Raw genomic sequence first — 24,438 nt, forward strand, 5'->3', positions numbered from 1 at the left:
TGAGTCGACAGTCTGAGATAACCCACCTGCGTCAAGCAGGCTTCAGTTATACCAGTCTCCAAGAAGAGTATGGTGACCTGCCTCAATGACTATCATAGAGTCAAAGAAAAGTACAGCACAGGAATAGGCACTTCGGCCCATCTAGTCAATGCTGAAACCATTTAAACTGCCTCCTCCCATTAATCTGCACAGGGACCATAGCCTACCATCCATGTAACTATCCAAACCACTTAAACATTGAAATTGAGCTTGTATGCACCACTTGTGCTGGCAACTTGATCCACGCTCTTACGGCCCTCTAAGTGAAGAGATATCCCCTTAAACCTTTCACCCTATACCCATGACCTCTGGTTATAGTCCCACCCAACCTCAGTGGAAAAAGCCTGCTTGCATTTACCCTATCTATACCCCTCATAATTGTGTATACTTCTATCAAATCTCCCCTCTATCTTCTACATTCTAAGGAATAAAGTACTAACCTATTCAATCTTTCCTTATAACTCAGGTCTCTAGAACCGGTTACATCCTTGTAAATTTTCTCTGCATTCTTTCAACCTTATTTACATCTTTCCTATATGTAGGTGACCAAAACTACACACAATACTCCAAATTAGGTCTCAGTCGCATCTTATGCAACTTCAACATAACATTCCATTTCCTGTACTCAGTATTTTGATTTATGAAAGCTAATGTGCCAAAAGCTTTCTTTATAACTCTACTTTCAACAAATTATAGACCTCTGTTCCTAGATCCCTTTGTTCTGCCACACTCCTCAGTGCCCTACCATTCACTGTATAAGACCTATCCTGGTTGGTCCTACCGAAGTACAATACCTCGCACTTGTCGGCATTTATTTCCATCTGCCAGTTATTCAGCTGATCCAGAGCCCTCTAAAAACCTTGATAACCTTCCTCGCTGTCTACTACACCCCCAATCTTGGAGTCATCAGCAAATTTACTGATCCAGTTAATTACATATTTATCCAGATCATTGATTTTAGATGTCAAACAACAACATACCCAGCACCAATCCCTGTAGCACTCCAGACAGAGAGGCAACCATCTACTACCACACTCTGGCTTCTTGCACAAAGTCAATGTGTAGTCTAATTTACTGCCTTATCTTTAATGCTGAGCAACTGAACCTTCTTGACCAACCTCCCATTTGGGACCTAGTCAAATGCCATGCTAAAGTCCGTGTAGACAACATCCACTGCCTTGCCTTCATCCACTTTCCTAGTAACTTCCATAAACTCTTTAAGAATCTATGCTGACTAATCTTAATCAGTCCATGTCTATCACAATAAATATCCAGTCCCTTAGAATACCTCCCAATAACTTTCCCACTGTTGATGTCAGATTCACCATCGTATAATTTCCTGGGTTATGTATAGGGCCTTTCTTAAACAGCAGAACAACATTGTTTGTCCTCTAATCCTCCGGCACCTCACCTGTCACTAAGGATGCTTAAAATATCTCTGGGATCCTGGCAATTTCTGCACTTACCTCCTATAGGGTCTGAGGAAACACCTTGTCAGGCCTGTGGATTAATCCACCCTGACTTGCCTTGGTAGAAAACACCACCTCCTCTGTGATCTGTATGAGATCCATGAAGTTGATGCCACTTTGCCTAATTCCTATAGACTCTGCGTCAGTCTCCTGCAAATACAGATGCAAAAAAGTTATTTAAGATCTCCCCTATCTCTTTTGGCTCCACACATGGATTACTATTCCAGTCTTCCAGAGGAGCAACTTTGTCCATGCTTATAGAATCCCTTAGGATTCTCCTTCACCTTGCTGCTAGGGCAACCATTTGCCTTCTTTTAGCCCTCCTGATTTCTTTCTTAGGTGTTCTCTGGCATTTCTTGTGCTCCATAGGCACCTCATTTGTTCCTATGAGTTGAAGCTTGCTATGCATCTCCTTTCCTTTCTTAATCAGGGCCTCAATATGTCTTGAAAACCAAGGTTCCCTACACTTGTTATATTTACCTTTTTTTTTCCTGGCACGCACATATAAACTTTCTACTCTCAAAATAACATTTTTGAAGAACTCCCACTTACCAAGTACACCTTTGCCAGAAAACAGCCTGACCCAATACCATCAAAATTGGCCTTTCACCAATTCAGAATCTCAATCTGCGGACCATACCTAAATTTTTGGATATTTACTTTGAAACTAATGGCATTGTGATCACCAGATGCAAAGTGTTCCTCTACACAAATGCCCAGTAGCACTTACATCTATAGTAATGAAGTGTATTGAGAGGTAGGTGATGAAACATATCAACTCCTGCCTGAAAACCGACTTGGATCCCACTCTAATTTGCTTACTGGAGCAACAAATCCACAGCAGATGCCATCTCATTGGCTCTTCACTCAAACCTAGAATATCTGGACAGTGAAGATGTGTACATCAGGATGCTTTTCATAGACTTCAGCTCGGCATTTAGTGCTATCATCCCTTCCAAACTAATCAATAAGTTTCAAGACCTGGTCTCCATACCTTCATGTGCATTTGGACCCTCTATTACCAAACTTGCAAACTCCAATCAGTTTTGATTGGCGACAAAATCTCCTGCACAATCTCCATCATCACAGGTGCATCACAAGCTATGTACAGCAAGGGGCTAAGCACTCACTTCATACTTAAGTCTTTGAGGCTAAGCCCAGCTCCAGTGACATATTTAAGTTTGCTGACAACACCACTGACATTGGCCAGATCCAAGGTAGTGAAAAGTCTGCATAAAGGAGGGAGATTGAAAATCTAGTGAAATGGTGCAGCAACTACAACCTGTCCCTCAATGTCATAAAGACCAAGGAGCTGCTTGTTGACTTCAGGAGGAAACCAGAGGTCTATGAGCCAGTGTTCATCAGGGGATCAGAGGTGGAGAGGATCAACAACTTTAAATTCCTCGGTGTTATCATCATTTCAGAGAACCTGTCCTGGGTCCAGCATGGAAGTGCCATTACGAAGAAAGCACGGCAGCATCGCTACTTAGAAGTGTGTGAAGATTTGGCATGTCATCTAAAATTCTGACTAACTTAGTATCCTGACTGGTTGCATCATGGTCTGGTAAGGAAGCCACAATGTTCTTGAATGGAGAAGCCTACAAAAGTAGTGGATACAGCCCAATCTCTCACAGTTAAAGCTCTCCCCACATTGAGAATATTTACAAGGAGCACTGTCACAAGAAATCAGCATCCATCATCAAGGACCCCCACCATCCAATCCATGCAAATTTCTTGCTTCTATCATCAGGAAGGAGGTACAGGAGCCTCAACTCCAACACCACCTGGTTCAAAAATAGTTATTCCTCCTCACCCATCAGACCCTTGAACCGGGGAAATAACTTCACTGAAACCATTCCTCATTCTATGAACTCCCTTTCAAGGACTCTAAAACTGATGTTTAAGATATTTATTGCTTATTTATTAATTATTTTTATTTTGCTTTTTCTTGTATTTGCAGAGTTTGTTGTCTTTTGCACATTAATTTTTTTGTCTGTGTTTGTTTTATGCAGTTTTTTATTTATTTCTATTGTGTTTCTTTGTATTTACTGTGAATGTCTGCAAAAAATGAATATCAGGGTAATATATGGTGACAAACTTTATGTACTTTGATAATGCATTTACTTTAAACTTTGAAAGATTTCTGAAAATGATCATGCACAGAAAATGGTCTTTTATCATCTATCTCAGTTTCTAGTGGAATGGTTAAAGTTAAAGTCTGTCCTGAACCTTAAAGGCTTATGCCGGTTTCCGTGGCGTGAAGCGAGACGAGACCCCCCCCCCGGTATAGGATGCCAGTCTATTGCGAGGTTAAACCCCAGCATTTTGCCAGTATCCATCTTCAGCTGGGTGGACTGGAGCAATGTGTGGTTAAGTGCCTTGCTCAAGGACACAATATGCTGCCTTGGCTGGGGCTTGAACCCACGACCTTTTTTTATTTTCCATGGTATCATAAGATTTTAATGTTTGCTCAGTGACATCCATTTTGTGAATTGTTATACGGATGAATAACCTAAACTCAGTGAGGTTAGATTGCAATCATTTAACACTCATAAGTGTGTATTTTTCTCAGTGTTTTTCTCTGATCCTTCAAAGACATGTAGTGTAGTAATTTTATTTTCAAATAGGCATTTCAACTGTTCATATTTTAAAGTGATTTTGACAGCTAAACATTCTGGCTACTTCATGCCTAGCTGTGTTGTAAGTTAAACATTTTTTTTTATTTTACAGGGATTTTATGGACCCAACCATGGACAATACAAAACACATTTTAAATTACCTTATGCCAATAATAGAGAAAGTGAATCCAGAAGTACATGACTTCATGCAAAGGTGAGTGTCTTGATTTGAGTTCATTACAGTAAGTGGTTTCCAGACTTGGGAACTCCTGCAAATATCACCTGACCTGTGGGCTTCCCAAGTTTTATCTCCCATGTCTGGATTCTGTCCAGGCAACAGTTGCAAAGATCTGATATCATCTTCCTGCTAGGGGTTTGGCTATCTCAGTTTAAAGGTGCTTTTTTTTTCCCCTTTGAAGAAATTTGCAGAGAGCAAGTACGCATCCTGTTGCAAATGACTGAATCAGGAACATGTAACAAGCGCTGTATTATGGACCAAAGCTTTCCAGTATTCCAACAGCTCCCCATGATGAGTTTGGTCTTCACAAATGTAAAACTTTTGGCAGTGGGAGAATTTGAATTGGGAGTAGAAAACTTACCTTTAGACCAGGGGTTCACAATCTTTTTTTTATGCCATGGACTCTAACCAAAGGGTTCATGGACCATAGGTTGAAAACTCCTGCTTTAGACACAAACTCTGGTATGTAAATATTGGCCCTACCAAATCTAATTAGTGACAAAAATGTTAGAGAAGTGAACAGATGTCTGATCAATTAACATGTCTGATGTCAACAGATGTCTGATCAATTCTTTGTAATTGCTGCCAGTGCTACGTGATAGTGATGGTAAGAATTGGAGGAGATGACAGTTGAATGCGTGACTGAGGAGTTGGTTCAGGGGGCAGGGTTTTAGATTTTTGCATCATTGGGATCTCTTTTGGGGAAGGTGGGACCTGTACAGATTGGATGGGTTGCACTTGAACTCGAGGGGGAGCAATACTCTTGCAGGTAGGTTTGCTAGCATGGTTCGGGAGGGTTTAAACTAATTTGCAAGGGAGATGGGACCCGGAGCAATCGAGAAGTGCATGGAGTAAACCAGATCTAACATATAGAGAGGCTTTGAGGAAAGAGAAGCAGAATGGCTAAAGTGTGTGTACTTCAATGCAAGAAGCAATAGGAACAAAGGTGATGAACTGAGAGCTTGGATACATACATGGAATTATGATGTAGTGGCCATTGCAGAGACTTGGCTGGCACCAGGGCAGGAATTATTCTCAATATTCCTGGATTTCAGTGCTTTAAAAGGGATTGGGAGGCGGAAGGGGAGGAGGGGTGGCATTACTGGTTAGGGATACTATTACAGCTACAGAAAGGGTGGGTAATGTAGCAGGATCCTCTTTTGAGTCAGTATGGGTGGAAGTCAGGAACAGGAAGGGAGCAGTTACTCTATTGGGAGTATTCTATAGGCCCCCTGGTAGCAGCAGAGATACTGAGGAGCAAATTGGGAGGCAGATTTTGGAAAGGTGTAAAAATAACAGGGTTGTTATCATGGGTGACTTTAACGTCCCTAATATTGATTAGCACCTGATTAATTCCAAATTAGTTTCCAGAGTTTTTTTAAGTGTGTCCAGAATGGATTCCTGTCACAGTGTGTTGACAGGCCGACTAGGGGGAATGCCATACTAGATCTAGTATTAGGTAAAAACCGGGTCAGGTTACAGATCTGTCAGTGGGTGAGCATCTGGGGGACAGTGACCACCACTCCCTGACCTTTAATGTTATCATGGAAAAGGATAGAATCAGAGAGGACAGAAAAATATTTTAATTGGGGAAGGGCAAATTATGAGGCTACAAGGCTAGAACTTGCGGGTGTGAATTGGGATGATGTTTTTGCAAGGAAGTGTACTATGGATATGTGGTCGATGTTTAGGGATCTCTTGCAGGATGTTAGGGGTAAATTTGTCCCGGTGAGGAAGATAAAGAATGATAGGGTGAAGGAACCATGGTGACAAGTGAGGTGGAAAATCTAGTCAGGTGGAAGAAGGCAGCATACATGAGGTTTAGGAAGCAAGGATCAGATGAGTCTATTGAGGAATATAGGGTAGCAAGAAAGGAGCTTAAGAAGGAGCTGAGGAGAGCAAGAAGGGGGCATGAGAAGGCCTTGGCGAGTAGAGTAAAGGATAACCCCAAGGCATTCTTCAGTTATGTAAAGAACAAAAGGATGACAGGAGTGAAGGTAGGACCGATTAGAGATAAAAGTGGGAAGATGTGCCTGGAGGCTGTGGAAGTGAGCGAGGTCCTCAATGAATACTTCTCTTTGGTATTCACCAATGAGAGGGAACTTGATGACAGTGAGGACAATATGAGTGAGTTTGATGTTCTGGAGCTTGTTGATATTAAGGGAGAGGAGGTGTTGGAGTTGTTAAAATACATTAGGGTGGCTAAGTCCCCGGGACCTGATGGAATATTTCCCAGGTTGCTTCATGAGGTGAGGGAACAGATTGCTGAGCCTCTGGCTAAGATCTTTATGTCCTTATTGTCCACAGGAATGGTACCGGAGGATTGGAGGGAGGCTAATGTTGCCCCTTTGTTCAGAAAAGGTAGTAGGGATAGTCCAGGTAATTATAGACCAGTGAGCCTTACGTCTGTGGTGGAAAAGCTGTTGGAAAAGATTCTTAGAGATGAGATCTATGGGCATTTAGAGAATCATGGTCTGATCAGGGACAGTCAGCATGGCTTTGTGAAGGGCAGATTGTGCCTAACAAGCCTGATAGAGTTCTTTGAGGAGGTGACCAGGCATATAGATGAGGGTAGTGCAGTGGATGTAATCTACATGGACTTTAGTAAGGCATTTGACAAGGTTCCACATGGTAGGCTTATTCAGGAAGTCAGAAGGCATAGGATCCAGGGAAGTTTGGCCAGGTGGATTCAGAATTGGCTTGCCTGCAAAAAGCAGTGGGTCGTGTTGGAGGGAGTACATTCAGATTGGAGGATTGTGACTAGTAGCGTCCCACAAGGATCAGTTCTGGGACCTCTACTTTTCGTGATTTTTTTATTAATGACCTGGATATGGGGGTAGAAGGGTGGGTTGGCAAGTTTGTAGACGACACAAAGGTTGGTGGTGTTGTGGATAGTGTAGAGGATTGTTGAAGATTGCAGAGAGACATTGATAGGATGCAGAAGTGGGCTGAGAAGTGACAGATGGAGTTCAACCTGGAGAAGTGTGAGGTGGTACACTTTGGAAAGACAAACTCCAAGGTAGAGTACAAAGTAAATGGCAGGATACTTGGTAATGTGGAAGAGCAGAGGGATCTGGGGGTACATGTCCACAGATCCCTGAAAGTTGCCTCACAGGTAGATAGGGTAGTTAAGAAAGCTTATGGGGTGTTAGCTTTCATAAGTTGAGGGATAGAGTTTAAGAGTCGCAAGGTAATAATGTAGCTCTATAAAACTCTAGTTAGGCCACACTTGGAGTACTGTGTCCAGTTCTGGTTACCTCACTATGGGAAGGATGTGGAAGCATTGGAAAGGATACAGAGGAGATTTACCAGGTTGCTGCCTGGTTTAGAGAGTTTGCATTATGATCAGAGATTAAGGGAGCTAGGGCTTTACTCTTTGCAGAGAAGGAGGATGAGAGGAGACATGATAGAGGTATACAAGATATTAAGAGGAATAGATAGAGTGGACAGCCAGCGTCTCTTTCCTAGAGCACCACTGCTCAGTACAAGAGGACATGGCTTTAAGGTAAGGGGTGGGAAGTTCAAGGGGGATATTAGAGGAAGGTTTTTTACTGGAGAGAGCGGTTGGTGCATGGAATGCATTGCCTGAGTCGGTGGAGGCAGATACACTAGTGAAATTTAAGAGACTACCGGACAGGTATATGGAGGAACTTAAGGTGGAGGGTTATATGGGAAGCAGGGTTTGAGGGTCGGCACAACATTGTGGGCCAAAGGGCCTGTATTATGCTGTACTATTCTGTGTTCTATGTAACTTTATAAGGGATACGGAATCACTTCATAAAATAGCTGATCTTCACTACGGTGTGCTCTGGGATTAGGAAACCTTAAGTTCTTAATTTGTTTCCTTTGATTTACTAGCAATCACCTATAAAGAAAACCTTCAAGACTTACAGCAATGCATTCTGGGAGTTGACACTTTGAGCCAAGTCCCTCCATTGATACCTGATAAGAGGTCTCGGTGGAAACCATTGACTGTTTGTTCCTCTCTATACATGCTGCCTGACTTGCTGAATTCCTCCAGCATTTTGAGTGTTATTCTATATTTGTGGTATCTCCAGAATTTCTTGTGTCTGGGATTTTTTAACTAGTTTTCAATATTTAAGAAAGGCAGTGAATGAGAATTACTTTCTTGTAACTTTGTAATTCAGAATAATATTTTAGTATTCAGCACAATGCTTTATGTAGGCAATAATGAAGGGAAAATTTTCGCTACTGCAGGACCACGTAAGCATGTATGAAATGAAAGAAGCTTGACATTCTGTCTTAAACTGGTGATAAGCATCTCTGGTGCATTAAAGATGTTTCTATGTCCTCTCCTCTGTCTTTGTAGAGCTGAAGTTGGGACAATTTTCGCCTTGAGCTGGCTAATAACATGGTTTGGTCACGTGCTTTCAGACTTCCGGCATGTAGTTCGGTTATATGACTTCTTCCTGGCATGCCATCCATTAATGCCAATCTATTTTGCAGCAGTGGTAGGTACATTTTTCCATCCTTAATTGTATTGAAACAAGAAAATTAATATATTCAGTCTTCCAGAAAGATCTTTAGATTTTTCAACACAAATCAACTGAATTGGGAATATTGGAGTTGCTCACTTAAATTTTTGAATGCCACAGTATTGAATGCTTAACACAATAGGGAAAAAAAACTTGGCTTTCTTTCTATGGAGAGGCATAAAGAGTTGGCTTTTATGGGCCGAGACCCTTCGTGGCAGTCCTGATGAAGGGACTCTGCCTGAAATGTTGGCTCTTTATTCCTCTCCATAGACGATACCTGACCTGCTGAGTTTCTCTGCCATTTTGTGTTGTCTGGGATTTCTAGCATCTGCAGAGTCTCTTGCCTTATCTATTTAAAGATACAGCGCAGACTCGGCCCTAGCAGCCCCAATTCAATCCTAGACTAATCACAGTACAGTTTGCAATGACCAATTAACCTACCTATCACAACTGACAAGAAGGTTCTTGGGAAACTGAAAGGTCTGAAGGTAGGTAAGTCACTTGGAAATCCCCAGGGTTCTGAAAGAGGTGGCTGAAGAGATTGTGGAAGCATTAGTAATGATCTTTCAAGAGTCATTAGATTCTGGAATGGTTTCAGAAGACTGGAAAATTGCAAAAGTCATTCCACTATTAAAGAATGGAGAGAGGTAAAAGAAAGAAATTATAGGCCAGTTAGTCTGACCTCAGTGGTTGGGAAGATATCAGAGTCGATTATTAAGGATGAGGTCACAGGTTACTTGGAGGCACATGATAAAATAGGCCATAGTCAGCATGGTTTGCTCAAGAGAAAATCTTGCCTGATAAATCTATTGGAATTCTTTGAAGAAATAACAAACAGGTTAGACACTACTTTCAAATCTCTTAGCATCTCTCCTTTCAGTTAGTCCTGACGAAGGGTCTCGGCCCAAAACGTCAACAGTGCTTCTCCTTATAGATGCTGCCTGGCCTGCTGTGTTCCACCAGCATTTTGTGTGTGTTGTTTCAATTTCCAGCATCTGCAGATTTCCTCATGTTTGCTAGACAAAGGAGAATCGGTTGATGTTGTGTACTTGGATTTTGACAAGGTGCCACATATGAGGCTGCTTAACAAGCTGAGTCCATTGTATTACAGGAAAGTTTCCTATAGTGGGGAGTCTAAGACCAGAGGACACAGCCTCAAAATAGAGGGGCGTCCTTTTAGAACAGAGATTAGGAGGAATTTCTTTAGTCAGGGAGTGGTGAATCTGTGGAATTCTTTATCACAGGCAGCTGTGGAGGCCAAGTCTTTAAGTCTATTTAAAGCAGAGTTTGATAGATTCTTGATTGGTCAGAGCATGAAAGGATACAGGGAGAAGGCAGGAGATTGGGGCTGAGAGGAAAATTGGATCACCATGATGAAATGGCGGAGCAGACTCGATGGGCCAAGTTGCCTAATTCTGCTCCTATATTTTACAGTCAGCCAGTACATCTTTGGACTGTGGGAGGAAACCAGAGCAGAAAGACCCACACTTTTCATGGGAAGGACATACAGACTCCTTACAGATGGCGCCAGAAATGAACACCAAACTCTGTTGCCCTGACCTTTAATGGTGTTGCGCTAATCACTAAGCTACCATGGCGCCTCCTTTTTAGCTTTCTTTCTGATCATTTCCCAGCTGTTTTTATTGTCAGTTATCATGTTAAGAGTCATTAACATGGATATTAAGGGTGTGGCATCCATATTATGTTTTGTTTACTTATTACTTTAGATCGTATTGTACCGAGGTCATGAAGTCCTGGAGAGTGAATGTGACATGGCTGCTGTCCACCATCTGCTATCACAGATTCCACAGGACCTGCCTTATGAGACTCTGATCAGCCGTGCTGGTGACCTCTTTGTCCAGTTTCCTCCATCTGAACTTTCCAGAGAAGTTGCCCAAAAAGAAAGGTAAGAATCAGTAGATTCAGGACAAATTAATACATGAATTTAAAGTGAAATTAAATCCTTTCATTTATTCTTGGAGTAATGTTCATTGTATAAGTTTCAGTAGGTTTAGCCTCTCTTTCTCTTCTACATCAAAGTCAAGAATCCACTTTCTACCCCAAAATGTTCCTCCCTGCCCTTGTGAAAGTCATCAGTCTTTGTTTACAATCTTTAACAATTCCTTCCATGGGTGTAAAGAAGTTTTAGTAAAAGTATACATAGGGTAAATGCAAGCAGGCTTCTTCCACTGAGGATGGGTGAGACTAGAATTAGAGTATGTTTAACTTGCTTTTGTCTCAAGGAATGCTGGAGTGACTTGACGTCGTTTCTGGATTGCATGATATTTGCTATAGCCACTGTAAGGTTTTGCTGCTATTCTTTTTGTTTATTTAGCCGAATAAACTGGTGATGGCTGAGAGACATTGTGTTGCTCACTCAGATACCCACTTCTTTTACCGGAGGGTTCATGTAAACCAATCCAATCTGTTTATGAAAGGAATTGTTAAAAATTGTAGCACAAACTTCTCACCAGAATTGCAGGAAAGAATTTTGAAGAAAGAGATAGCTAATGGGCCCTTTAACTTTATGAAGTCAATCTTTGTCATTAATCTCTTTATATCTAATTAAAAGTGTATCTAATTATATCTAAAGAAAAGAGGAAATGATGCTAAATCCAGGAAAGAGATGCATGGTCAAACAAATTACCTCAGTGGTGTGCTATAGTACTCTACATTCTGCACCTGATTGGCTTCACTTTGAATATATTTGCACATCAAAATTAGGATATTCTACCCAGAAACTTACATCTCTATGAAGAATTTTCCATACTATTCATAATTCAGTTTTTGAGTGTATTTGACGTTTCTGTCTTCATGGTTTTGTTAAAAATGCATGAAATATTTGCTGCCTTGTTTTTGTATGGATTTTTTTCCACAGATCTTGGATGAAGTTATTTGTATGTATCCCTTGAGCAGCATAAAATCTAATGGGGAGTCGCAATGTAATTTGCTTCTCCCTTCAATTGTCAGGCTGATCTGGATTGGAGTGTACATGATCGTACAGTGTCTCCACCATGTGTAGAGAGGGGGGAAATGTTGATATATTTTGATTGAGTCACAAATGATCCAAAAGCATTGTAAGTATTTCAGTCTTTCAAACTTCCATTTAGTAATAAAATCACAACAATTAGAATGGGAAATTCAAGTCAGTCTATGAGACCCTTTGTTGGTCAGGTGAAAATTGTTGAAAAGAAACAGAGGCTTTGGAAGACTGCAGAAATTTTAAATGTGATTTTTGTCACTCCCCTGTAGACTACAAAATGATTGTTACTTGGCTTTTATAAACACTGGTGCGTTTTGAGGGAAGGCTTTCTGTATAGTTGCCATCATTGAACTTGGTTAGTTAAAACTGGCATGTATGGGTATCTTCTAGAGTGGGGATCCCAACCTAGGGTCCATGGACCACTTGCTTAATGGTATTGGTCTGTGGTTTCAAAAAAATGGGAACCCCGGTTCTAGAGAAACTGCCCAGCCGTTGATATTGAGGAGGGTTTCCAACATGGAGTGCACTGGCCCGTTGCTTAATGGTATTGATCCATGGCATAAGAAAGATTAGAAACCTCTGATATGGAGGAATCTGTGTACAGACTGCACTTAGATTTCCAGAGGTGTTTGATGTCAAATGTTATTGCAGAAAATAATAGCTCATGGTATAACAGATAAAATTGGCAGAGACAGAGATTGTAGATTTGTGAAATGTGATCAGAGTAGTTGAGATGTTTAACTGCAGTCACTGTGCACCCATGATTTTTACTGCCCATTACATCACTGGTGTTTAGGACAGCAATGAATGTCCTCCATCTCTTGTGGTGTTCAGGGCTTCTTTCATCATGTCAGTAGCTTCCTTTTGGTTTTCACTACTGTCGGTCCTGCAAGTCCCAGGCAGAGACTCAGGAATACCATCACACTTAGACGTAGAAGGATTTTTCATTGCTGTTTCTGTAACAATTTTGTTTTAACAGTCAAGGCTGTTAGCCCTGAGCTGAACCCCCAAACCTGGAGAATTGGTGCACCTTCGAGCCACACCGCCCAGAAATTCCCTGATTTAATCCTAGCTTAATCATGGAACAATTTACAATGACCAGTTAACTTAACAACCAGTAGGTCTTTGGACTATGGGAGGAAGCCAGACCACTCTGAGGAAACTCACTCCTTACAGATAGTGGTGGGAATTGAACCCCAGTTGCTGGTGCTGTAAAGCATTGTGCTGACCACCACGCCCAACTTGTATAGCACAGAAAGGAATCTTAAGGTTCTATTAGTAACAAAGGGCAACAACTGGAGCTCACTGCTAAAACAATGGGTATTAGTTAAATGGGACACCTCAGGACCAATACATTTTGGCCCAATTAAGTGGCTGTCTGAATTACCCAGAATTTCATGGAAATGAAAAAGACAAACTGTTGTTTACCTGAGTAACAAATTGTGTATTTAAATGAAATACAGAACAAATTAATACTACAGTACTAATAAAACTGTGTTAGTTCCTAATAGTTATCGACAATGGAATTAATCCAATATACACTGCTGTGTTCTTTGATTGTCTGTAAATGGACAAAATCAGCATAGACACCTAGTGTATATAATTGACAGCCTTCATACAATGCTTTGATGATTGCGTCCTCCAAATCTTCAATTTTATTGTAACGTTCAAGGTGATTGTCGATATCTTTAAATTCTTCATAGTTCCTAACTTGCAGAAGTTGTGAGATTATTTTATTTTCACTCACAGCACCCTCTGGCATCTCCAAGCCTGAATGATTGAAACTGCAGTGAGCAAAACACTTCTGGAACGTCTTACTGCTCATTTCTCACAACTATTGGTGACAAAAGTCAGTGCTTTTTGAACACACACATACAACTGACACTATTTAAAAGCTTTGCTCTAAGCACAGTGTAGTGTTTAACAGCCACGCAAGCTCACGCGACTGACTCTAGTTAGAAACTGTTCAGAAGTAGTCTCGTCATAGTGGTAGGGGACTTGATAGTTAGAGGTACAGACAGGAGGTCTGTGGTCGCGACAGAGACTCCGGATGGTTTGTTGCCTCCCAGGTGCCAGGGTCAGGGATGTCTCTGATCACGTGCACACCATACTGAAATGGGTAAAAAGACAAAATGCTGGCAGAACTCAGCAGGCCAATCAGCATCTATGGGAGGAGGTAGTGACGACGTTTCGGGCCGAAACCCTTCATCAGGAGTGAAGTAACATGGGATGGTCGAGGGGGGATAAGAAGTGGGGGGAAGGATAAAGTAGAGAGCTAGGAAGTGATAGGCTGGAGGGAAATGGGCTAGGGGGAATTATGGGAAATAAAAGAGAAAGAAAGGTAGGGCTGGGGGGAGATTATAGTGAGGGGGGGAAGAGAGAGAAAGAGAACCAGACTAAGGGGGGGGGCAGGGGTATCAACAGTCTGTGAGTTGGATGTTCATGCTGGCAGGTCCTGCCCCCCCCCCCTTTACCCCCATCCCTATCTATTATTTTAGTCTGGTTCTCTTTCTCTCTCTTTTTTCCCCCTCACTATAATCTCCCCCCAGCCCTACCTTTCTTTCTCTTTTATTTCCCATAATTCTCCACCTTCCCCCTAGCCCATTTCCCTCCAGCCTATCACTTCCTAGCTCTCTACTTCATCCCTCTCCTCACTTCTTATCCCTCCTTGGCCATCCCATGTTACTTCACTCCTGATAAAGGGTTTCAGCCCGAAACATCGTCACTACCTCCTCCCATAGACGTTGTCTGGCCTGCTGAGTTCTGCCAGCATTTTGTGTTTTTACTTATTTCCAGCATCTGCAGATTCACTCGTGTTGCCTTTGATACTGAAGTGGGAGGGTGAGCAGCCAGATGTCATGGTACACATTGGTACCAATGACATAGGAAAAAAGAATGAGGAGATCCTGAAGAATGAGTATAGAGAGCTTGGTAGGAAGTTAAAAAACAGGACCTCAAGGGTGGTAATCTCAGGATTGCTACCTGTGCCATGTGCCAGTGAGGGTAAGAATAGGATGCTCTGGAGGATGAACACGTGGCTGAGCAACTGGTGTAGGGGGCAGGGTTTGAGATTTCAGGATCATTAGGACCTCTTCTGGGGCAGGTGGGACCTGTACAAGAGAGATGGGTTACACCTGAACTACAGGGGAACCAATATCCTTGCAGGAAGGTTTGTTAGTTCTATTGGGTGGGGGGGGGGGGGGGTTTAAACTAGATTTGCCAGGGGATGGGAGCCAGAGTGCCAGAGTAGATAGTGGAGTGGGGATGAAAATAAATGATGTTAAAGATTCATGCAAAGTCACAAATAGAAGGGTTGTGAGTGGTGGTAATAATAATCTTCTGAGGTGTGCCCATTTCAATGCGAGGAGTATTGTGGGAAGGTTGACGAGCTGAGGGTGTGGATTGACACGTGGAATTATGACATTGTAGCCATTAGTGAAACTTGGCTACAGGAGGGGCAGGACTGGGAGCTTAATGTTCCAGGGTTCCGATGTATCAGACATGATAGAGGCAGAGGGATGAAGGGTGGGGGTGGGGAGGGGGGTGGTTAGAGAAAATGTTACAACAGTGCTCAGGTAGGACAGATTAGAGGGCTTGTCTACTGAGGCCATATGGGTGGAGCTGAGAAACAGGAAAGGTATGACCACATTAATGGAGTTGTATTATAGACCACCCAATAGTCAGCGAGAATTGGAGAAGTAGATCTGCAGAGAGATAGCAGACAACTGCAGGAAACTTAAAGATGTGATAGTAGGGGATTTTAATTTTCCACATATTGATTGGGACTCCCATACTGTTAAAGGTCTAGACGGGTTAGAGTTTGTAAAATGTGTTCAGGAAAGTTTTCTAAATCAATATATAGAGGTAATGACTAGAGAGGATGCAATATTAGATCTCCTATTAGGAAATGAGTTAGGACAGGTGATGGAAGTGTGTGTAGGGGAACACTTTGGTTCCACTGATCATAACACCATTAGTTTCAACTTGATCATGGATAAAGGTAGATCTGGTCCTCGGGTTGAGGTTCTAAACTGGAAAAAGGCCAAATTTGAAGATATGAGAAAGGATCTAAAAAGCGTAGATTGGGACAGGTTGTTCTCTGATAAGGATGTGATTGGTAAGTGGGAGGCCTTCAAAGGAGAAATTTTGAGAGTGCCGAGTTTGTATGTTCCTATCAGGGTTAAAGGCAAAGTGAATAAGAATAAGGAACCTTGGTTCTCTAGGGATACTGGAAGTCTGATAAGAAGAGAGAGATGTATAACATGTAAAGGAAACAGGGAGCAACTAAGGTGTTTGAGGAGTATAAAAAGTGCAAAAAATACTTAAGAAAGAAATCAGGAGGGCTAAAAGAAGACATGAGGTAGCTTTGGCAGTCATGGTGAAGGATAATCCAAAGAGTTTCTACAGGTATATTAAGAGCAAAAGGATAGTAAGGGATAAAATTAGTCCTGTTGAAGATCAGAGTGGTCAGCTATGTATGGAACCAAAAGAAATGGGGGATATCTTAAATGGGTTTTTTGCATCTGTATTTACTAAGAAAACTGGCATGGAGTCAATGGAAATAAGGCAAACAAGTAGTGAGGTCATGGAACCTATACAGATTGAAGAGGAGGAGGTGCTTGCTATCTTGAGGCAATCAGAATAGATAAATCCCCAGGACCTGACAGGGTATTCCCTCGGACCTTGAAGGAGAATAGTGTCGAAATTGCAGGGGCCCTGGCAGATATATTTAAAATGTCGGTATCTATGGGTGAGGTGCCGGAGGATTGGAGGATAGCTCATGTTGTTCTGTTGTCTAAAAAAGGCTCTAAAAGTAATCCGGGAAATTATAGGCCAGTATGTTTGACATCGGTGGCAGGTAAATTATTGGAAGGAGTACTAAGAGATAGGATCTACAAGTATTTAGATAGACAGGGACTTATTAGAGTCAACACAGCTTTGTGCGTGATAGGTCATGTTTAACAAATTTATTAGAATTTTTTGAGGAGGTTACAAGGTTGAAGGGAAGGCAGTGGAAGTTGTCGACATGGATTTCAGTAAGGCCTTTGACAAGGTCCCACATGGGAGGTCAGTTAGGAAGATTCAGTCGCTAGGTATACATGGTGAGGTAGTAAATTGGATTAGACATTGGCTCAATGGGAGAAGTCAGTGAGTGGTAGTGGAGGATTGCTTCTCTGAGTGGTGTGACTAGTGGTATGCCACAGGGATCAGTGCTGGGTCCATTGTTATTTGTCATCTATATCAATGATCTGGATGATAATGTGGTAAATTGGATCAGCAAATTTGCTGATGATACAAAGATTGGAGGTGTAGTGGACAGTGAGTAGGGTTTTCAAAGCTTGCAGAGGGATCTAGACCAGCTGGAAAAATGGGCTGAAAAATGGCAGATGGAGTTTAATACAGACAAGTGTGAGGTATTGCACTTTGGAAGGACAAACCAAGGTAGAACATACAAGGTAAATGGTAGGGCACTGAGGAGTGCAGTAGAACAGAGGAATACATATACAAAATTCCCTAAAAGTAGCATCACAGGTAGATAGGGCCGTAAAGAGAGCTTTTGGTACATTGGTCTTTATAAATCGAAGTATTGAGTATAAGAATTGGAATGTTATGGTGAGGTTGTATAAGGCATTGGTGAGGCCAAAATTTGAGTATTGTGTGCAGATTTGGTCACCTAATTACAAGAAGGCTATTAATAAGTTTGAAAGAGTGCAGAGAAGGTTTACAAGGATGTTGCCGGGACTTGAGAAACTGAGTTACAGAGAAAGGTTGAATAGGTTAGGACTTTATTCCCTGGAGCGTAGAAGAATGAGGGATGATTTGACAGAGGTATATAAAATTATGATGGGTATAGATAGGGTGAATGCAAGCAGGCTTTTTTCACTGAGGCTAGGGGAGAAAAAAGCCAGAGGACATGGGTTAAGAGTGAAGGGGGAGAAGTTTAAAGGGAACATTGGGGGGGCATCTTCACACAGAAAGTGGTGGGAGTGTGGAATGAGCTGCCAGATGAAGTGGTAAATGCGGGCTCACTTTTAACATTTAAGAAAAACTTGGACAGGTACATGGATGAGAGGTGTATGGAGGGATATGGTCCAGGTGCAGGTCAGTGGGACTAAGCAGAAAAATGGTTCGGCACAGCCAAGGAGGGCCAAAAGGCCTGTTTCTGTGCTGTAATGTTCTATGGTTCTATGTCCCAGTTAAGCAGCATCACATTGCAAATAAACAAAGGCAATCCTGGCTATTATCTTGCTTAGTTTGTGTTAGTTGTCCCAAATAAGCCACTACCCTGATTAACCAATGGCCCAATTAACTGGAATCTACTGTATTCCTCCTGATGGTTGACCTTCCCCCCCCCCCCCATTGCAATTCTCTTTTATAACTTCTCACATCCTTTGATTATTGATCAAAGTAGTATTAAAATACACACACTCTTAATTTTGAGTTGCCAGGTGGCTCTGGTACACAAAGAAAAAATGTCAGAAGGCTTTGGTGTGGATTGAATAGAATGAAGTGTTCTTTTAAACTGTTAATCTCATGAATACTGTGATTGTCTGTATCTGTGAATGTCACACTTCAACCGCCAATTTTATATCTTCCATTTTACTTTGCACTCAGCGCATGTTATATTTGCTAATATATGCGCTATAATTTAAAATAGCTGGTGACCATTCAACCTTGAGGAAACTTTGATCTCTTGGTTTGTCTGCAGTTACTCTGATGGCACCTTTGTTTATTGAAATACAACGTGGAATAGGCCCTTCTGGCCATTTGAGCTGTGCTTCCCAGCAATCTGCCAATTTAACCTTAACTTAATCAAGGGACAATTTACAATGACCAATTCCAGAGGATCTAGAGGAAACCCATGCAGTTATGGGGAGAATCTACAATCTCTTGACAGGCAGTGGTGGGAATCGAACCTGGGTTTCCTGTACTGTAAAGTGTTGTGCTAACCATTACACTATGGTGCCACTCCACCTCCGCCACCATGAATTCACTTTCCCCGATACATTTCACAAGATGAGTAGAATTGTGCTGGTCCATAGCAGTTGAAATTCTGGACATTTTGTGGTACGTACTTACAAGTGCTTTCTGTTATTCTGATAACATTTGGATTAATTTCCTTTCTCTTTATCTGTAATCAACATGTCTCTTTGCAGCAGTTCTGGCTACCTGTAACACAAACAAAATGCTGGAGAAATGCAGTAAGTCAAGCAATATCTATGGAAAGCAATAATCTCAGCCTGAACCTTACATTCCTTTCCATAGATGCTGCCTGGCCTGCTGAACTCCTTCTGCATTTTGTGTGTGTTACTTTGGATTTTCAACATTTGTAGCATCTTTTGTGTTTATGATTTGGCTACTTGTACTGCCTGTATCCACAGTTTCTAATATAACAGCTATAAAAACTCAATCTCAGTGTTAAGTGCCCTTTGATCAACATTCTTGGGAGGCAACATTGAACTTGATGGGACCAGGCAGATTGGTTGCATAAGAGTACATCAGGTTCAAGATAAAATGCTTTCCACTTACGTCGATGAATGTAGCTCAACACCAGATCAGAGCAAACCAACCCCTTCATTGGCATCTTGTCTGCACTGTCTAGAAGGGCACACTATTGTTTGCAGATTCCCTTTCGAGTTGCATGCCTAGCTGACTTAGAAATACAGTATATCTGTGTTTTCTACATTGTTGTTGCTGGTATTTCTTCTACAACAGCCCTGTAGAAGCATCTTCACCAAAAAGGATCAGAAGGGTTGCTTGCCAATCTCTCTTAACAGCAACAAATGCTGGCTTTATCAGTGGTGGCCAGAACTTGAAAATGAATTAAGAATTGTTTTAAAACTAATATTACTGTTGTACTACTTTTTTTTCTTGTGAGCAGCAGTGATCAAGTAACATAACAGTTTCATTGGCTGCCTGAGGAAACAGTTCAGACTGGTACAAAGTTATCTGTGAAGATGAAGCCATTTTACATATAGACTAGTATAGTGGATAGTGCAGTCAGTATTAAACTCTGAGCTTTCACTGATGTCTTCTTTTCCTTGCAGGTTATGTTCACAAGCAGAAAACACCCCAGTGTAGTTTGGCCCTAAATTCACCAGTAAATATTTTTACACTTGAAGCTGATAAGCAAGTAGGGATGTATTATTTTGCAAGAAGGACATCTGTGGATATATCTGTGTTGGTATTGTACCACTAAAGGGCAGTACAGTGGGCCTGATACAGCAACAAGGCAATTTGTCTCCAAGTCCATGTATTCTCCACTCTGTCGTGTTTATGACACAAGTTAGATTCTGACCCTGGTTTTTCCATAACGATCCAGTCCCAAGCAAAAGTGAGAGCGAGGAGCTGTGTCTGTAGTCTAACCAGGCATATGTTTTACTGTTTACCTGGTGTTTTATATGATCAAAATAAATGGCAGGCAGAAAATGCAGCAGTCTTTACATTGTAACAGCAGATTAAGACAGGGAAAGCTAAAGGTAAGAGTTATTAAGTTAATGAACAATTTTTCAGTTTGAATGTTTGTTATAGTTGTATTAATATAAATTCAGAGCGGCAGACCAGATTGAAGTATGATGTTGTCTCATATATATCTAAGTTCTCAATATCCACTTTGGTACATCTGCCATTATTTTTCATCCATGATGATTTAGTAACCACTAAAAAAACCACCTCCATTTTGTTGGGTAAAGTCAGTCAGTATGTAGTATTTGAAAGTCTGCAGATGCTGGAAGTCTCGAACAACGCACAGAAAATGCTGGAGGAACTCAGAAGGTAGGCAGCATTTGTGGAGATGAGTAAACAGTTGAGACCCCTCTTCAGGACTGAAAAGGAAGAGGGAATACGCAATAGTAAAAAAGTGGGGGAGAGGAAGGAGGATAGCTAGAAGATGATAGGTGAAGCCAGGTGTGTAGGAAAGATAAAGGATTGGAGAGGGAGGAATCTGATAGGAGAGGTGAGTGGAACATGAGAAAGGGAAAGAGGAGGGGGGACCGGGGGGGGGGGGGGGTGAGGTGAGGGTGATAGGCAGGTGAGGTCAGAGTGGGGACTAGAATAGTGAGGAGGGGGAAGGATTTTTTTTTACTGGATGTAGCTTTGATAGAGAAGATTAATAGAAGCTGAAGAGATTTATAGGAACTAAAGCAGAGTTGTGAGACTCCTGTCATAATGATGATTGTTTTTAGAGTAGAGGTGGGGAAGCTTATGGGATGGTAAATTTTAATGGGGTATTCAAAATTATGAAAAAAATTAAAGTAACTAATATAAACTGGCAGGTAGATCGATAACCAGAAGAGACTGATTTAAATCAATGAGCAATGTGGAAGGCAGGATTTTTTTTCTTGCCACTTGTTGCACTCTGGAATCCACACTCTGGTGCTAATAGATTCAGTAATAACTTCCAAATGGGCATTTGATGATTTTTATATTTAATTTATTTAGAAATGCAACAGGCCAATCAGCCAATGAGACCATGCCACTCAATTACACTCGTGACCAATTAACATACTAGCCTGTATGTTTTTGGAAATAATAAATAAATATTTAATTATTTTATAGGGCAACGGTGAACAGGCAGGGAAGTGAACTAATTGAATAACCATTTCAAACACCTGGCACAAACATGATGAGGCGAATGGGGCTTTTTGCAGTGCTGTGATTGCATGATTAATTTGATTTATTTTTCCCATCAGTTGAAGGTAAATTGCTCACCTAGTTTTGAAACTTTCAGCTACACCCTGTCCTCGTTATGTGCGGGGGATACGTTCCTCGCAGTGGATGCATAATATGAAATCGCATAATGTGAATAATTATTTAAATGGAGAAAATAGGGATGCATTCCAGAGGGCTTTCTAAATATGTTTTATCTGTAACTTATTCACATTTTCATACCAATACGACACAAAAGCAGTACCACAAGGCAACATTTATATTATATTTCATCAATTTAAGATAATATTCAATGTAATAAATCATAGAAAGTTAACATACTAGGGTGTACAGTATTCACCAACAGTGGCAGGTGTGTTCGCTCCGGGAGATGAGTGGTTGTTGTGGTGTCGGGCAGCTTTACATGGATAAGGTGGACATCGAGCACAGCAAGGGGTGAAGGAAGACTCACAGAATGGCAGCAGGAGATGACACCGGTTTGAAGAATGTGGTGAGGGTTGTTTGTTTGGCAGCATTTTGTTTTTCAGCATTAATTTGCTTGTAGGGAAGAAGGGTTGACGAGAGGGAACGACTGAAATACTGACTCCGTTCTAAACTTGGGTCCATGTCCATCCCCATTTGTGCCAAGTGTTCCGACTTCCACCATTCCCTCACCGTTGGTAAACTCCCGGGATTTTCAAAATCATCTGTTGCTGGCAGCATCTGAGAGATAGTTCGCCGTAAAAAAAAATACTTGAATGTGGATCGCACCTTGGTCGCGTGGTTGAATCAGCGATGTGTTAGACGGCAGGAAACGCACTGTTATATTATGGTGAATGCTGCCCAAATGTTTAGGATTGTCAAGCAACAGAAGAACTTTAAAGGCAAGATTCAGTTCCCAGCAGTAGCGTCCCAGAGCTGTGTTACTTTTACCTGATGCCGCGCTGTTTATAATTTCCAACTTTTTTTCAAGTGTCAAAGCGGTTCTCTGATGCTCGGCTGATGGCCCAGGACATGAAATCGGACACTTAGGAGGCATAGTTAAATATTTCAAGCACAAAACCACTGCACCGTAGGTAAAACCAACTAAAGTTTAAGAGCGCAAGATTGCGCATTCACAGCTTGCCGAAACCAATGTGAGACTGTGAGACGTGCGCACGTGACTTGTATTGACGGGAAAGCGGTGCGTCTCGTCCCAACAGTGAGAATGTGAGGCGTGCGCACCTGACTTATATTGGTGGGAAAGCAGAGCTCCTCGCATAACTGTGAGTTTTGGACGCATATAAGGAGATGTTGGTAGAAATAGGTTCCTTGCATAACTGTGAATCCGCATAGTCTGAAGACGCATATAATGAGGATAGGGTGTACTTCTTCATCTTGAGGAATTGAGTGGATAATTCGCACAGAGATCCCGCTACAAAAAAAGGCAGTGTTCGGCTAATTTATTCCACAGGGCACACAGAAACTGCTGGATCCGGTAATGACTGCCCAGAAGCCGCGTACTCATACCTTTAACTAAACCTTTCTGGTACTGTCACCTACCTAACAATGTAGCAGTTATAGGTGCCACGGTAGTGTAGGGGTTAGCGTGACACTATTACAGCTTGGTTAGTAGGTGTGACTAGTCTTAAAAAAACCCGGCATATCCAAACTGACTATTCAGTTAACTTTCAATCAGCAAAAGGATGAAAGGTACAGTTGACAATGCAGTCAAATGGAAGTTTCTCATCAGTAATCCACCTCTTTCACTTCCTGTTATAGCAGCAGTACTCAATTGTTACTTCTTTACAGCCTTAGTTCAAACAAAGAGACTGAGCTATAGACAGGGGTTGAGCAGGTTGGGCCTGTTCTCATTTGAGCATTAGAGAATGAAGGGTGTATAAGATCATGAGGGGCATAAACATAACAAATACACACAGCCTTTTCCCCAAATTGTAGAATGAAGAACTAGAGAGCATAGGTTTAAGGTGAGAGTAGAGGGATTTATTAGGAGCCTGAAGGGTAACTATTTCACTCAGAAAGTGGTCAGTATATGAAATGAGCTGTCAGAAGAAGAGGTTGAAGCAGGTATATTAACAACATTGAAGAGGCACTTGGGCAGATATATGAATAGGGAAAGTTTTGACTCTAAAGACATTAGAGGAATATAGACCAAAATGGGACTACTTTAGATGAAATCTTGGTCAGCATGAAACTGTTGAGCTAAAGAGCGTATTCCCATACTATAACTCCAAAGGTGAGACAAAAATAACTTCCCTTCACATCATAGTGGGAGTCTCCAGTGGCTATAGTGATACCTAGAGCAAAGATTTCCACCCTTCCCCTCCACCTCTTCTGCTGGTTCTCTCCCCTTTATCTTTCAGGCCAGTTGAAGCGACTCAACCTGAAATGTCAACTGTCTGCTTCCCTCCACCTATCCTCTAGTTATTTTTTATGTTGTTTGAAATATTTGGTGAAAACATTAGAATACAAGACATTTGACAAGGTTCCACATGTAGGCTTATTCAAAAAGTCAGAAGGCATGGGATCCAGGGAAGTTTGGCCAGGTGGATTCAGAATTGGCTTGCCTGCAGAAAGCAGAAGGTCGTGGTGGAGGGAGTACATTCAGATCGGAGGGTTGTGACTAGTGGTGTCCCACAAGGATCGATTCTGGGACCTCTACTTTTCGTGATTTTTATTAACGACCTGGATGTGGGAGTAGAAGGGTGGGTTGGCAAGTTTGTAGACGACACAAAGGTTGGTGGTGTTGTAGATAGTGTAGAGCAGGGGTGTCAAACTTATTTTAGGTCACGGGCCGGATTGAGCAAAATGCAGCTTCATGCGGGCCGGATCAGTCGGACGCATGCGAACACAGCTTTCGTTGCCTCCGTTTTTTCAGCCTGCTCTCATGTGTCTCAGTCTCTGCTATAACTACAAAGTGTTTCACTTTACAAATTCCATTTCTTAT

At 41.7% G+C, this 24,438-nt stretch overlaps 1 protein-coding gene across 1 annotated transcript in view; it reads left to right on the forward strand.

Moving 5' to 3' along the window:
* The window catches only part of tbc1d20 (TBC1 domain family, member 20), a 63,867-nt gene that overhangs the window by 29,325 nt on the left and 10,104 nt on the right, over positions 1-24,438 (forward strand). Inside the window, exons 5-7 of the mRNA XM_073062140.1 lie at positions 4,239-4,340; positions 8,695-8,836; positions 10,588-10,766. Coding sequence (XP_072918241.1) covers positions 4,239-4,340; positions 8,695-8,836; positions 10,588-10,766 — 423 coding nt within the window. The remainder of the gene's footprint in view (positions 1-4,238; positions 4,341-8,694; positions 8,837-10,587; positions 10,767-24,438) is intronic.

The sequence above is a fragment of the Hemitrygon akajei genome, chromosome 11 (genome assembly GCF_048418815.1).
Source record: "Hemitrygon akajei chromosome 11, sHemAka1.3, whole genome shotgun sequence".
Classification (NCBI taxonomy): Eukaryota; Metazoa; Chordata; class Chondrichthyes; order Myliobatiformes; family Dasyatidae; genus Hemitrygon; species Hemitrygon akajei.